Below are 15,782 nucleotides of genomic sequence, written 5' to 3'. Positions count from 1 at the left end.
ATGGAAACAGCTATTTGGTTGAAGGCAACCTCTACTACTGGGGTTTCCTAAGGGAGGAAAGGGGGGGGAGGAGAAAGGAGGAGACATTACCCTTTGTGTTCTGCAGTCCCACAAAACAGGTGTTTCAGGGCGCTTGGATGGCTCAGATGGTTAAGCGTCTGCCTTCAGCTCAGGTCATGATCCCAGAGTCCTGGGATCGAGTCCCGTATCGGGCTCCCTGCTCCTTGGGAGCCTGCTTCTCCCTCTGCCTCTCTCTCTCTATGTCATGAATAAATAAATAAAATCTTAAAAAAAATAAAGGTGTTTCAGACCCCCGCATCCCTTGTATCTCATCCATCCGCAAGCTCAGCTCCCCTGAAGTCACTCTAGTCACTAGAATTTCACTCGCAGTGTCCAGCTAATGAGAGGGCCTCCTGCTCCTTACTGTGTGCTTAATCAGTCCACTCGCTCTTAGACTCAAAAAAGATCCTTACCTTTGCTCCCAAACATCAGACTAAAGAGACAGAAATATCTCAGAAATGCAACTCATTTCTCTTGGTTTCCTCATGACTAGGTGGAAACCAGTTTCTCAGTCCACAGACAGGACTTCAAAGGGAGTGAATACCAAAGAGATAGGAATCAGAAGCTTATTCCTGCCTACACATTCCCCTGCTCCCCTAACCTGAGGTTCTGGAGTGCTGGCTCCCAGAGCTGAATTTGATAACACCATTAAGGGTCCGTGGGTAGTTAGGCTTCAACTCACTAACCATCTATTGTGTGCCTTGGAGGAGTGTAAAAGTCATAAATTCCATATTGTCAGACAAGCAGCTTACCTAACCCCATGTTCTGTCCCTGAAGTGGAAATGAGAGTTCTTCCATTAAACTGACCTCATAGGTTATGGGCTCCAAACATCTCTGAATTCCTTTTCATAATCCACTATAAAGTAATCATCTGTGAGTTCACATTTGACATAATAATTTTTTAATCTATACAGGCTCTTAGGCAGAGTTCCAGTGTTTTCTCTCCCTTTCCATAAAGAAGTATTTATTTTCATATGTCTGCAAACTGTCCTTTAAGCTTCAGAACAACTCCTCCTGTGACAATGTTTACCATAGATCTTATGATTCAGCTTCCTTCTCTGTTCTTTGGAAAATATATATTCACCCGTACAGAAGATTGAGAAGTCATAAAACCAGATCTTTTCTCCCAAATCAGTCATGTATGCGTCACTGAAATGTTGTATATAGTAAAAAAATAAAAGTGATTTTACGATATCTGAAAGTATTTCTCTTCTGTGTCATTTTGGAAAACTGTTATTAAGCCACCTGGTTGCATTTTGAGTACAGTTTCTAAGAAAAGGATGTTAAGCCGGTAGCACGAACAACTAGCCCAGGGCAGGTGGTGAGTTAGCTCAGGGCAGCAGCCTGTTTGACCTGCCCTTAAAACTAAAGTTGAGACCTCCAGATAGGGGTCTGCAGCCTTCCAAATTGTAGACACTAAGAGAAAGAATACAGCATCAGGCATCAAAGTGAAAAAACCTCATTCTTTTCAGATCTTACCTGAGTCTGGGTTACAGATCAGGTATAAAAATAACCCTTTGATTTCAAAACATATAAGGCAGTAGGGATACAATGGTGAACAAAACAGTGTCCCTGCCTTCTACAAGCTTCTAGTCAATGAGGGAAGCCAGAGCAAGTCAACAGGAAATCACAATTGTACCTTAACTCCCATAACAGGGAAAGCACAGGTCCTTATGAAAACGCCTAACTCAGGATCAAGGGAGGCTTCCTGGGAGGAGACTGGAAATATCTTGTTTGATTTTCAAAACAGCATCACCCCTGCCTTGCATCAAATGACCTCAGCCTCAATTTTTCCACTAAATACAACGGCCATTGCTCTCTCATCATTTGAGAAAATCACTCACTTTTCTGAATTGAGCACTTAGGGAAATAAGGAAGTGGGTTTAAAAGAAAAGAGTATAGAGCAGCCTAATCCAGGAATCTCCAGCCATTTCCAGTGTCTTGGGATCAACTGCATCAGGTCTGTAGTTACCCCACAGAGCAAACCCCACCTCGAGGCCTCCATACCCTGAGGCACAGTCGAGGCACCAGGGAGAGCCTAGAGGCTCCTGCCTTTGCTTCTTGCTGCCACTTGGTGTCACTGTTGACAGTCCTACACAGGCCATAAAACCTCATGCTTCCTGATCCAGGTTCCCAGGTCCGCTGCCGTGGAGCTTTCGGGGAGGATAATTCGTTTCCTTGGGCTTGGTCTAGCTAGGGGTGATTCCTTGCATGAACTTCCAGGGTTACAGACCTCACTACTTTAGATTAGCTGTCTAGTAAGGCTCTTCAGATTTTGGTAGGCCTTTCCCTACGTAGACTTGGAACATCTGTTCCCTCTCTTTCTTTCCCCAGGGATCCACACAACCAGGGGGCAGGCAGCCCCTCCTAGTTAATTCTTAAAGTACAAAGGATCTCATTACACCTCTTTTCCAGAATAATAAAGCTGGTCTCTGCCCATTCTGAGGGTGGCTGCCTTGTCTTCAGGGAGCCCCACCCCTAAAAAGTTTGCATATACTCTTTTTCCGAACAATTAGCTCACACTTAACTTGCAGCTACCCTGATTATCTTCAGGGGACGAGAGCTACCTTTAATACTCCATAAATTTATCCTCTTAAGAAAGTCAAGTTGACTTTCTGGTGTGTTTCTTTATAGACCTGAGAGAAAACAAGTTAATTCTTCAGTGGGGCCTTCTTACTATAGGGATAATAATACTAGTTACCTGTTACAGGATTATAGTTGGAAAGAAATGACAGTACTTAGACACTGGCATGGTGTTGTACATATGTACACAATATGAGTTCTTACTACACTAATAAGGCTGGTGGTAATCATACCCATAACCATCATAAACTCAAAGCAAGAGTCAGAAAACCATGGCAGCCATGGAGGGCCATCCAAAGTCACATACACCACGGACACCTTTCTCTTTTCCATTGTGTTCTTTCTTCTATTCCTTTCCCTTTTCCTTTCTCTACTTTTCCCCTTTTTTGTTCCCTACGATGTAGGACTACTAGGAGGATGACCAGTTGTACCAGTTTGCACTGAGCTGAGGTGTTCTGAGATGCTAAAATCAGTGGTCTCATGCAGATGGGGAGGAGTTGATGACCCTAATACTGTATTTCTCATGTTTGCTGGGGTCTCCTGAATTAAAGCTGCGAGGCAAAGTGTCATGTTTGTTTGACCCAGATGACCAGGTCCTGTCATTCTGAGGACTTGTGAAGAAAGGGGAAAGTGTCAGTTCTGTTCTCAAATGTGTATAAAGGATCAAAACAATATGTGTTTCAGCAATGCTGATGTAAGTGTTAACCTTAAAAATAAAACTGCCAGTTATATTACCAGCAAAAATGGGTTTATTGGAGAATAGCAGAGAATTGCAATCCAGGACAAGCAAGCTACATGTAGCAAAACCCCAGGCAAGTCTATAGAACAGAGGAGAGGACCAGTTCCTTTATAGACGAAAGGGGGGCGTTGGGAAGACTGTTCTAAACAAAAGGCCCTTTGGAGTAAAGTGGGAGTTGGAAGTATGATGGCTTCTCATTGGCTGGGCTGTTGCTGGGGGAGGAGGAAAGCCTTTCTTCTCCTAAGCAGTTGGTAAAGCAATATCCAGGTGCACGGTCTGTCTCCTCTTGGGTCTGCAATTGCCAGGTGGTAGGGTATGAGACCCTGCCGGTCTCCCAATTCCTTTCTAAACAAGATTTTCTTTGATTAGTTTTCACATTTCCCCTTTTTGATCAAGATCTTTCTTTGAAAGCGTCACTGATCAAGAGTCAGGTTCTCCACATTTCATGGTTTTGTCCCTCAGTACCACGAAGGGCCTTTCCCGGCTGTCATGTTCTAAGTTGGCGGGAAAGTGCCTAGCAGTTGGAAACCACTCAGGCCACATTTGAGTAACAAGGAAGGTTCGGAGGGAGAGCTCTCCCACCTTCCCACCTTGATAGTCCAGACTCATCAAGACTGTAAGCACTGGAGATCATCCCCAAGGGTTGAGCCAGCATCACCTTATCGGGTACATTGCTTTTAAAAGTCTGATAAGCAACAAAATACAAAACTGAAAATAAGGATACAAAACAGAAAAAGTAACATTAACAATTCCACATCATACGATGGTTCTAAACCAAGAGCTGATGAACTTTTTGCAAAACAGCAAACTTTGAAAGCTGTTTAAAAACAGCATTGTTGGGCGCCTGGGTGGCTCAGTCGTTAAGTGTCCGCCTTCGGCTCAGGTCATGATCCCAGGGTCCTGGGATCGAGTCCCACATCGGGCTCCCTGCTCGGCAGGAAGCCTGCCTCTCCCTCTCCCACTGCCCCTGCTTGTGTTCCCTCTCTCGCTGTCTCTCTCTCTCTTAAAAAATAAATAAAAAATCTTAAAAAAAAATAAAAACAGTATTGTTATCTCAGAGGAACTGTTTGAAACAAATGTGTTATTGATAATACAGCCTCTAAGGTGGCAAAGACCATGAAGTTCAGAGACCATGAATTTGGATAAGAGTCTAAATTCAGTTAACAGTTCAGATAAAAGAAGGCTTTGTGAATTCTGAACCTTCTAATCCTTCAGAAAAAGCAAGTGTAAGATTAATTTGTGCTGGGATCATCATGAGGCTGTTTCCAAAAGCCCATAATCAAAAGAGGTTTCCCCCTTTTGCGCGGGCTTAGAAAATGCAGACAAGGGCATCATCTTTCCACAAAAAAAAAAGAAGAAGAAGAAGCAGCAGCAGCAGCAGCAACAGTGAGGAAAACGTATACAGGCCTGCCCTGACATCTTGGAAACGTGGTCCCATCAGATGCCACCTGCTTCAATTCTGGGCAATCTTACCTTCAGGTCACCAGAGGGCATGCAGGTCCAGTCAGGGTTTGGTGCTTTCTTTCGATGTGTCACACATGAATTCAAGAGTCTATTCTCTGGAGTTTGGTGGCATACGGGTTGTTTAGAAGTTCCTGATAAAGTCTTTTCCAGCGAGGTTGAAGAGAGCCTTTCCGGAGGTGTCTTTTCCAACAGATGAAATAAATCTCTAGGTTGCAAGGTGTGACGCTTAAGATTATCATCTCCCAGGAATGGACCATGAAAAGACAGCTATACCAAAGCATGGTTATTTTAACGAAGCAGTTAGGCCCTTGCAATACTGAAGTGTATCTTCTTTTGTCAACTGGGGGTCCGTGGAGGCAGGGGCCAAGGGTATCGGACGTCGTGGGACTACCTCAAACAGTGAGAGTACGAGTTCTAGGGTAGATCTGAGATTTAGGATTAATGGCAGTGCTTTTGGCCAGTGTATTTGAAGGATTTCTTCAAATTTTGCCAATTGAGTCTTAACAGTGCCATTAGTCTGTTCAACAAACCCTGAGAATTCAGGACAGTATGCACAATGAAAAGTGTTGTGAAACCAGCCAATGGCACAGACTTGTTGGAGCACCTGACTGGTAAAATGGGTTCTCTGATCACTCTGCAGTATGAGAGGGGTTCCCCAGGTAGGGATATTTTTTTCTAATGGAATTTTAGCCACAGAAGCAGCATTGGCCTGTTTACAAGAGAAAGCGTCACGCCAGTGAGAAACATATAAACCATGACTAAAACATTTATATCCACGAGAAGGGGAAGCCGTATGAAATTCATTTGTACAAACAGGTTTCCCTGGATTATACTTTAAACAGGTGGAACAAGAGAGGTAGGTACTTTTTGTGACCTTGTTAGTATTTCCCCACCAATATTGGTGCGTGAATGCTATTATTTCTCAGTGGACCAATGTTTAATGCATGTACAGTGCTAAGGAATGGAACATTTAGAATTTCTGGTAGGGCTGGATTGTTATTTGGTCCAAACCAGAAGTCCCCCTTTTTATTGAGCCAACAGTTACTAGATTTCCAATATTGTTTTTCCCTCTCTAGGGCCAATTGTTGGGTATCTCTGGTCAATTTTTCCAAGTTATCATTTGGGAGAACATCACTTTGGAACATGACAGAGGTTTAGCTTTTTGTTTCCTTGGGAGCACTGCTTCTGGCAGAAATATAAGCGAAGTGGTTTACTTTGGCCTCCAGGGAGTTAAGTGTCGAATGCCCAGGACCCTTAGTAATAGCCAGAGCAGCCAGCAAAGTATGGCATCTAAAAATTTTTGGACATAGAAGCCATTTTTTAATTTTATTTCCATTGGAGGTAAAGACACCTTGCTGTTTCCATAACATTCCAAAGTCATGAGCTACCCCCAAAGCATACCGCCTATCACCTATCGGTGTAAATGGTAACAGTTTTATCCTCAGCTAAGTTACAAGCTGGAGTAAGGCTGAATTATAAAGGTAAAGCTCCTGTCTCATCGACTTCAAAAGGAGTTGCTATAGCATACCCAGCACAATATTTACCATCCTTTAAATAAGAATCTTCAGTAAGCGGCATCTGGGTGGCGCAGTCAGTTAAGCATCTGACTCATGATTTCAGCTCAGGTCATGATCTTGGTATCGTGGGATCAAGCCCCACATCGGGCTCTGCACTCAGCATGGAGTCTACTTGGGACTTTCTCTCCCTCTCTCTCTGCCCCTGCCCCCCCGCCCCGGCCCAGCTTGCGCTTACATGTACTCTCTCTCAAATAAATAAATCTTTAAAAAAAAAAAAGAAACATCAGTAAACCATGAAAAACCTGCATTGGTTAGAGGTGTTTCCTGTATATTTCCATGGGGGGAGGGTCAAAAGGTAATCTGTCAGTGTTAAGCAGTTGTGAGGGGTTTTGTCTGGGTATAAATGTAGTCCTTGTCTCAAGACTAGATGCCCTAAGTATCGCATCTGAGTTTGAGCAAATGGCCCTTTTTTTTTTTTTTTGAGAACTTATGTCCCTTTAAGGCCAAAAGTTTTAACAGGTGGATGCTGTCTCCTGTGAAGAGGTTTGAGAAAGGGAGCAGAGAAGTAAATCATATACAAATTGTAACAAAATAGAACCTGCAGAAAACTTTCTATCACCCAAATCAGCTTTTAAGGTTGGTGAAAAGTAAAAAGGACTGTGTCTGTAACCCTGCATAGATCAATTACAGTGAAAAATTTGCCTTCAGGGGCGCCTGGGTGGCTCAGCCAGTTAAGCCGTTGCCTTCGGCTCAGGTCATGATCCCAGGGTCCTGGGATCGAGCCCCGCATTGGGCTCCCTGCTCTGCGGAGAGCCTGTTTCTCCTTCTCCCTCTGCCCCCCGCTCTGCCTATCTGTACTCTCTGTCAAATAAATAAAATCTTAAAAAAAAAAAAATTGGCCTTCAGTGGGACTGGATGGTCCGTAGCATATGGGGCTTAGGAACAAAGGTGCCAAGCGGTAACAATGTTGTTATTGCTCAGAGGTCGGGGACAAACCCCCATCCTCAGCTACTGGGGCTTCCTCACAGGTAAAATAGCGGTATTATAGGCACTAGTGCAGGGGATAATGAGGCTCCGAGCCTTGCAATCTTCTATTATAGCCTTGATGCCTTGAAGGACTTCTTTATACGGTATTGATTCATTCTGCGAAGAGATTTTGAGGGATCTATTTGAATCCTATGGGAGGTGCACTGTGGATTCTGCCAGTATCACCTGAAGATGTTGCTCATAAAGAAGACGGTAGCTGGGCCAAGAGGAACAAATGATAGGACTCCGCTGTGGTGAGTATGATTTCTGCCACACCAAAGGCCAACACACTTTCAACAGCCCCAGTTCCACCAGGAGCAGTCTGGTTCCAAATGGGAGTCAGACCGAAGGGCAGCCCAATCCAAAAGGAACAGTTCGATTCGGAAAAAGAGTCAGACGGAAGGCCAAGCGAACGCTCTCAGAAAAAAAAAAAAAACGAGATCTGAAAACACGTCCTGAAAAAAGACCGAAGAGCTCAAACACAAAGAGAGCAGAGCTCAAAATCCAGGGGAAAACTTACCCTCACAACGCCAAGGTCCTGGAGGAGTCAGTGCGCCCGACTGGCTCTGCGGGGACCAGCGCCCGTTTGCTCCCCAGCCCCAGAATTGTTGGGGCGCTTCTCTGCATCCCACTCATGGCCACTAATGTTAACCTTAAAAATAAAATGCCAGTTATTTTACTAGCAAAAATGGGCTTTTATGGGAATAACAAAGAATCACAATTTAGGGGAGGTATGCTACCCCAAAACCATAGAGAAGCCTGCAGGGCGAAAAAGCGGACTCCTTTTCTATAGAGAAAGGGGGGGGACGTTGGGAAGACTGTTGTAAACAAAAAGTCCATTGGAGTAAAGTGGGAGTTGGAAGTATGGGGGCTTCTCATTGGCTGAGTTGTGAGTGCCTCTCATTGGCTGGGCTGTTGCTGGGGCGGAGGAAAGTCTTTCCTCTAGTTGCCTGATAGTAAAGTGGTATCGGCAAGGTCCATCTCTTCCTGTTGGGTCTGCAATCGCCAAGTGGTAGGGCATGAGAGCGCCCCCTGCTGGCCTCCCAACTCCATTCTAAACTAGGTTTCTTTTTACTAATTTTCACAGAAGAAATTCGGATTAGAGTAAATTTAGGTCACTTTAGGTTAGAGTAAATTTAAAAGATTACATGGAGTCCGAAAAACATTATTCCAGGGGGGTTCAAGATTACTTGAGCTCTGGCTATTGAACTCTTTCTTCGGCAAATCTCACCAATCTCACCTTTGGGAAGATTTTTCATTAGAAATTTAAAAAAATTTTTAAAGTTGTGGTAAAATATACATAACATAAAATTTACCATTTTAATCATTTTTTAAAAAGCATTTTATTTTTAAATAACCTCTACACCCAACATGGGCCTCAAACTCACAACCACCGAGATCAAGAGTGACATGCTCTACCAACTGAGCCAGACAGGCGCCCCCCATCTTAACCATTTTAAGTGTACAGTTCAGTAGTGTCAAGTACACTCACACCGTGCAACCAGTCTCCAGAATTCTTCATTTTGCAAAACTGATAGTCCACCCATTCAACAACAACTGCTCATTCCCTCTTCCCCCAGTCCTGGTAACCAACCATTCCACTTTCTTGTCTTTATAAATTTAACTATGCTAAGTACCTCATAGAGAGAAACCATACAGTACTTGTCTTTTTGTTACTGGCTTATTAAAACATTTTTAGAGGACTGTTTAGAATTAGAAACAGAGCCACAACTGACCCAGGTCTTCATCAAGGGTGGACCCGGATATCTCATCTTTGTGGTCCCTGACTTACTGGTTCTCAACTTTGTTTGTACATTAGACTCACCTGGGGAGGTTTTTAAAACCACTCCTTCCTGGCTCCCTTCCAGACCAATTAAATCAAAACTGCCGAGAGTGGAGGCTACTGCCAGAGTTGTTTAGAAAACATTTCAGGTGTTTCTAATTTGCAATGGAGGGTGGCCTCCACTGCTTAATTGTGAAAAGCCGAAAGGCAGAATAACATTGGTCAAATCAAAAAGTTTAGGGGAGATGGTCTTTAAGGTCTTTTTAAATTCTAAAATTTTGCAAAATCAACCAGTGTCTTTGAATTTCTCAACCAGCTTTGGTGGAGTGGATTCGCCTAAACCCAGAAGGAGCTGAGCGATGCTCCCTGGCCTGTGGTTCCCCCTGCAGTCTACTGCTGTCATGACAAGCCCACTGCAGAACCCTCTCACTAGCAGCTCTAACACTGCTCCCAAGGCACTCTTCTGCCACATTCATTCAACAAACACTGTACTTTCTAAAGATGGGTCACGTTTCCTTCTAAAACACTTGTCCAAGCTAAGAGATCCTTATATTTGTGCTCATTACCTCAACTTCTGAAGAATATGAGATTTCCAAATAATTCTAAGATCCAATGAGGGATAATACAGGAATAATGCTTTTCAGCTTAACGTAAGAAATACTTCTCTGAAACCAGAGCGGTATAATAGAGTGAGCTGCCTTGCGAAATAGTAACTCCCTCATACTAGCGCTACACAGCGAATACTATCTCTAAGCGATGCTATGGAGTAAGACTCCTAAGTTAGAATGAATTAGGATGACCTATGAGCCCCTTCTAACCCCCAAAGTCCATGATTTTAAGCCAGACACTAAAAGAATGATCTACGGCAGGCGAATGGTTTCTGAGCTAAGAAATGGAGCTCTGGGCTCTGATTATCCCAGCTCTCAACGACTCCCCAAGAACTTACTAAATGTAAAGTATCCAAAATGAATACAGGTGGGTCTTGTTTTGAAGGAAATTCATCATAGCATATACAAATTTGAACTTTTCAAGAAGATTAATTAGGACACTGACTTTTGTATTATAAAAGAATTATTGATTTTGTAAAATCATGTTTGGATAATAGAGTTACTCTGAGCATCTAAGTATTGATTTATATATAGGTCACTACTTAGCGAAGGTGCTTGGGTGACCAAAGACTTCATTCTAAAGTGTTAACCACTGCCTTGTAAGTTTATGTGGAATTAAGAAACAGTTGAGAAGCTATTAGCAAAACAGAATTTGATTTAATAACAAGTATTTAAACATTCCATCAGAAAACACGGGACGCTCCAAAATTCAGTGCAAAAGAGCTGCAATTTTTGAGGGCTGTAATGTGTCAAACACCTCAGAAACACCATTTTATCTAATCCTGACATTAGCCTTGCAAGGCAATTTGTTATCATCTCATTTTATGGGTGAGGAAACTGGGTCCCAGAGAGGTTAAGTAATCTACTCAGGAGCCTAAATTCAAGTCCAAATATTTCTGATTCTTTCCCTCACAAGTTATCCCAATACACTGTCCTTAGAACAAATCACTCACTGACAACTCGAAGAGCAAATGCGTTTGGGTTCATTTTTGACCTTAAAAATGTTTGCAATATGGGCGCACCTAGGTGGCTCATTCGGTTAAGCGTCTAACTCTTGGTTTCGGCTCAGGTCATGATCTCAGGGTCGTGAGATCGAGCCCCGCGTCAGGCTTTGGGCTCAGTGCCCAGTCCGCTTGAGCTCTTTCCCCCATCCTGTCTCTCTCTGTGCTCCTTCCCCCCCACTCTCTCTCTCTAAAATAAATAAACAAGTAAAATATTTTTAAAAATGTTTTCAATGTGAATTAGTCACCAATGTTTAAAAATCAGATTTCGTGTGAAACTCTGGATGTCTTGTGTGTCTTAAAAATCAGGAGGTTTGGAAGCCCTGCCCTGTGGTCCCGAATGGCGCCAAGGCCTGAGTTCTCCAGGTTGCTCTGGTCCCCATGTTCTGTGTTGTACCCCAGATGAGGAAGTGGACTGTCAGTCAGGACTTATCCCTTCACGCCCAGCCCTCCTTACTTTCCAAATTATCTACCAGGCACCTCCTGGGGCTGAATTTGCAACCCCGATTTAGTCTTTCCTCTGCTTCCCTTGCCACCGTTCAGATCCCAAATATTCTGGGTCTGTTTGTCCCAAAGCCATTTTGCATCGTTCCTGTTTTCCAAGAGCAGGTGGGTCTAATGTGTACTTTCTGCACAAAAGTAATTCCGATCTCTCTCATTGTTTGCTCCCATGTCGGGGCGTTTTGCTTCTGTACTTACTAGCTTGTCTTGCTTTCCATTTTTTCCCGCTCTTGGGGGTTAGATTTGGTGTTGTGGGGCCCATGGGGGAGGAAGGAACACCTCCAGGGACTTTATGGGGGTGCGCCTGACCTACAGCTGCCCAGAGAGCTGCGACCCAGGGCCTGGGCAGGGGACTTGACGTGCAACGGACAGGAGTGAATGTGTCGGTTTCTTTCCAGCCCAGGAAGAATCGGGTCAGTTACCCTTCCCGGCAGACCCCACGGGGTGCCCGCGGTTGTCTTCCCAGCCTGCCCCTTGCCCCGCATAATAGCATGACACCTACTCAGATGGTGTGATGCAACTTCATTTTATTTAGGAAAGCACAGTGGACACGGGAGTGGCCCTTTCCAGGGTGAGGGGAGGCACAGGGGAGGGGGTGAAAGGGAGGCCTGGCCACTAGAAGGCACAGCTGCTTTCCACGAAGCGGCGGCACTTCATGACCCGCAGGTACGTCTCGGCCTTGTGCAGGTCCTTCTTGAAGCAGGAGAGCAGTCCGTAGTTCTTGAGCAGCGCGTCATCACTGCGCAGGTTTGTGTCAAACTTGTCGTACGTTTGCTTCAGGATCTGCCCGGCCCGGGGGCTGCCGTCTTCCAGCTCCTGCAAAAGGCGGGGAGGGAGAGAGAGGCCCAGGTCTCGGCCGCTGCTCCTCCAGGTCCCTCCGGGTGCGGCCCTCCCCTCCAGGCTCAGGGAAGGGAACGGAGGATTCACGGGTGGGGGGACCGAGGAAGCGCTCTCAGGGGTCAAGGCCGGACTGCTTACTATAAAGGAAGGGGCACCGTCGCCCCTGGAAGCCCCCCACCCCTCGTCTGAGCCAGTGGGGCCACCAGGCCCAGCAGAGGGCGGGCACGGCCCTCCAGGAGGGGACCCACAGTGCCATCCCCACCCGCATCAGTGCTTGGATGCCTTCCTCCAGGTCCTTCAGCTTCTCGTAGACTCGGTCCGAGGTGCCAAACACCAGGCTGTTGGTGAAGACCCTGCTGAGGAACTGCACAGGCCCGAGCCACGACTGGATGAGCAGCAGCGAGAAACGGAGCAGCTCCACGTCCTGCGGGCAGAGGGGAGGGTGGGCGCGCCGGCCTCGGCCTGGGGGCCTGGGGGCCTCCCGCTGCCACCCTGCCACCCCGCGCCCCCTCCCGCCCCAGGGGCCTGACTCCTGTGGAGAGGAGGGGCCGCCTTCTTGGAAGGAGGGAGGCCCCTGACCCTTGGCTGGCCCGCCCTGGCCTACTCACGGATCTCTGCTGGGCCTCGTCCTTGCCCGTGGGGGCCGGGATGGTCTCCGAGAAGCAGAAGGCGGCCTGCGCATTCTGGATGGAATACCTCTGGCCCTCGGGGATGTACGCACGCTCCTGCAGCAAGGACACCCGCCCAGGACCGCCTCACTGCTTGACTCGGAAGCCCCCTCAGGCTGTGCTCAGCAGACAGCCTCTTCGCTTGGATGAAATCACCCTGAACTTCTCACCCCTTCCTGCCCCGCCCCCCCCCCAAGCACCCATTCCTGGGACGCTTACAAACTCTTTGTAGGTGTCGGCAGCCAGCTGGTGCAGGTGCTGGGCCCGGAGCACGGCGTTGGCAAACAGGCTGGACAAGGGCATGGCCGGGAAGGCGCCCACCTCCTGAGGCCAGGGCAGGCAGAGCAGGGTGAAGGCCAGGAGCACAGAGTTCCGAGGGCCTACACAGGGACACACAGGGACACACAAGGACACACAGGGACACAGAGGGCAAGGCTGGGGCCCAGACGGAGAGAGGCCTGTTTCTTTCCAGCCCTTCCCCTGCCCCCCGCCCCGGGACTGAGAACATGTAACGCTTGGCCAAACGTCCGGGCACAGACCTCTGTGCTCCCCTTCAGCAGCCCCAGAGCCCAGGCTTAGCGCCCCCATCCATTGGCAGGGCCCCCGCCTCACCCAGCCCAAGGGGACTTACCTACAGCCATCGCAGCCGGGTGAGCTGTCCACAGGACCTTGAGCGCTTTGGGGAGCTGGGTGCTGGGATCCTGGAATCGGTCCCTCGTGGGCCCTTTTTATACCCTGGTCCCTTCTCTCTCTCCCCCTCTGCCCCCCCTATTTTCTCTATACATTTATGCATCAGGCCACTGGCCGGTCTGTACTGATGGATAATTTAGAGCCTCCTCCCTCCTGTCCTGTTCCCGCTCTTCTTGGGGTCATGTCCCCCAGGCCTTCGCTGCCATCTTCCCCTCTCCGACGTCACCGGCCCTGCACACAGGGTCTCAGCTTGAGAGACCACCCAATCGGTCCTCATTTCAAGGGGGAGGAGGCAGGTGCGCTCTGCTAGGGTACCATTGTGAGGTGGCCCGCCCAGGGGAGGAGGACCCAAACCGGTCCCCAAAAGCGGGGCCGTGTCAGGCCGGGGAGTGCTTGGGAGGGCTGCGCCACCTTTCCTCGCCCTCTGTTCCCGATCCTCCTCCCTGCACGGCTCCCCTCTGTCCACCAGAGAGAATGTGTGTCTGGGGAAAGGGAGCCCAGAACAGCCATGGATCCTGGGGTTTCTGGGCACAATTCAGCCCCAGATTCCACCTCTGCAGCTGTCACCATCCCCCACCCTTTCCCGCCATCCCACCACCTGGTCCAGCCTGAGGCAGCTGGTGCTGAACTCCGACCTTCAGGGGGCCCCAGCCCTACACTGTCCACTCCCTACCAACTCCCCCCGCCTTTTCCCTGACGTGGGGGCGCCCCCAGGTGGCTGGGGCAGAGAACCAAAACTGGAGGCATCCCCCCCTGCTCCTCGGACCTGCTACAGAGATGCAAACCAAGAAGAGAAGTGAACAGACCCAGGCCCCAAGTGCTTCCCCCCGCCCCCCAAGCCCAGGCCCCGCCAGACGATCTCAAGATTGGAAGAGCCCTTGAGGGCTTGGGTCTCGTCCCCGGCGCTGGAACTCCGGGTACAGCACCCCCACAGATGTTCTCTCCAGTCACCCTAGTTTCCTCCCAGTCTTTCTTCCCCTTTAAATATTCGTACAGAGCTCATCATGTTGTGACACTTTTGACCCTCACAACCATCTCGTGAAGGCGGTATTATTACCTCCCCATTTTACAGAGGAGCTGACCGAGGCTCAGAGAGCCTTGCTCGTGCCAGCTACCTCAGCTGAAGCTGACCTCCAAAACCCTGCTCTTTCCCTGTTGATCATCCCAGACTCTTTCTCCTGAGCAGACTGGGTGGACCACTCGGTCATTTCTTCTTCTAAATCCCTCTCAACACAGGGATCCTGCCCCTCATCACGAGGGTCCCTTTGCCTCATTTTGTCCTCCCTTACGAGGCAGGCTTTTGTTCCTCATTTCCGAGGCGAGACGGTGGCATGTCGGAGACCAGGTAGCCCTGTAAGGCGGGGGCCGGGCAGGCTTGTGTAGGACAGCCGCCCTCCAGCCTCCTGGTGCCCAGGCTTGGGGACATTGTGGCATCTGCAGGCCACCAGCAACAGATCACCCCCAGGGCTAAGAGCAGGAAAGAACACATTCCCCTCCGTGTAAACCTTCCACCCCTTGAATCTAAGAACATTTAGCGCTTGCCCTGTGGGAAAACAAACAAACGAACCAGCAAACCCTTCTAGAGGTCGTTGGTTATGGTGTTGACAGCCAACCGTTGAAAAGTCACACCCTCATGGTCCAGGACAGGAGTGCTGGCGTCTTGCCACCTCCCACTTTTAGGATCCTTTTCTCCCATCATTCTGGAATCATTGCCTAACCGTGCCCTGATTCACTATCTACTGGGGAAGGCACTGGACACACGGAGCTGTTCCCCCGGCAGGGCTGAGGGAGGACCAGAGTGGGCTATCATTAAAGACGGAGGCCTGAGGAAAAGGGGAGCGTGGGGAAGACTTTCCTCTCTTCCCTGCAGCTCTACCACAGGGGAGGGGCCAGGAGCAAAATGGAGGAAGCTCTCTGAGCCCCACACAGCCTTCTACCTCCCTGCCCCCCTCCTTCCACCCTGTGGAGGGGGACTGATGTGGAACCCTTCAGGACCAGTTTCTAGCTCATGGTGGGGGAACTTGTATGTGAACTGTGGACCACGGGGGAAGAGTCAGGCCTTCCCTAGGGTTGAGGGTACAGGAGCCCAAGCTGGGGACTGCTCGAGAACCACACGAGGTGAGCACAGGGGAAGTGGGGCTGAGGTTCCCCACAGGCAGGGTACTGCCAAGAACAGATGGAACCGGCCAGAGCAGGGGAGGGGCTCTTCTCTTCTCACCAAACCCACTTCCATTGACCCCAGAACTAGATCGGCTCACAGGACTCTGGAGGTCCCTGAGGATACCCCTTTAGGGTTACCATG

The 15,782-nt window shown here is 48.3% G+C and overlaps 1 protein-coding gene across 2 annotated transcripts; it reads right to left on the bottom strand.

Annotated features, from left to right (window-relative positions):
* Positions 1–11,792: 11,792 nt before the first annotated feature.
* LOC114196721 (somatotropin) lies at positions 11,793–13,538 on the bottom strand. Of its 2 annotated transcripts, XM_088027261.1 has the most exons (5): positions 13,422–13,538; positions 13,010–13,170; positions 12,731–12,847; positions 12,385–12,546; positions 11,793–12,098 (listed from the first exon to the last, which is right to left on the bottom strand). In XM_088027261.1, the coding sequence occupies exons 1-5, from the start codon at positions 13,429–13,431 to the stop codon at positions 11,898–11,900; spliced, it is 651 nt and encodes a 216-aa protein (XP_087883387.1). In that variant the 5' UTR covers positions 13,432–13,538; the 3' UTR covers positions 11,793–11,897. The 2 variants fall into 2 exon arrangements, with proteins under 2 accessions (XP_087883387.1, XP_027943293.1); XM_028087492.2 differs by having other exon boundaries at positions 13,010–13,441.
* Positions 13,539–15,782: the final 2,244 nt, after the last annotated feature.

This window comes from Eumetopias jubatus, unplaced genomic scaffold, assembly GCF_037043125.1.
Source record: "Eumetopias jubatus isolate StellerSeaLion01/CBP00866 unplaced genomic scaffold, mEumJub1_p1.0 scaffold_10, whole genome shotgun sequence".
Lineage (NCBI taxonomy): Eukaryota > Metazoa > Chordata > Mammalia > Carnivora > Otariidae > Eumetopias > Eumetopias jubatus.
This window is presented reverse-complemented; position numbering and strand designations above follow the sequence as displayed.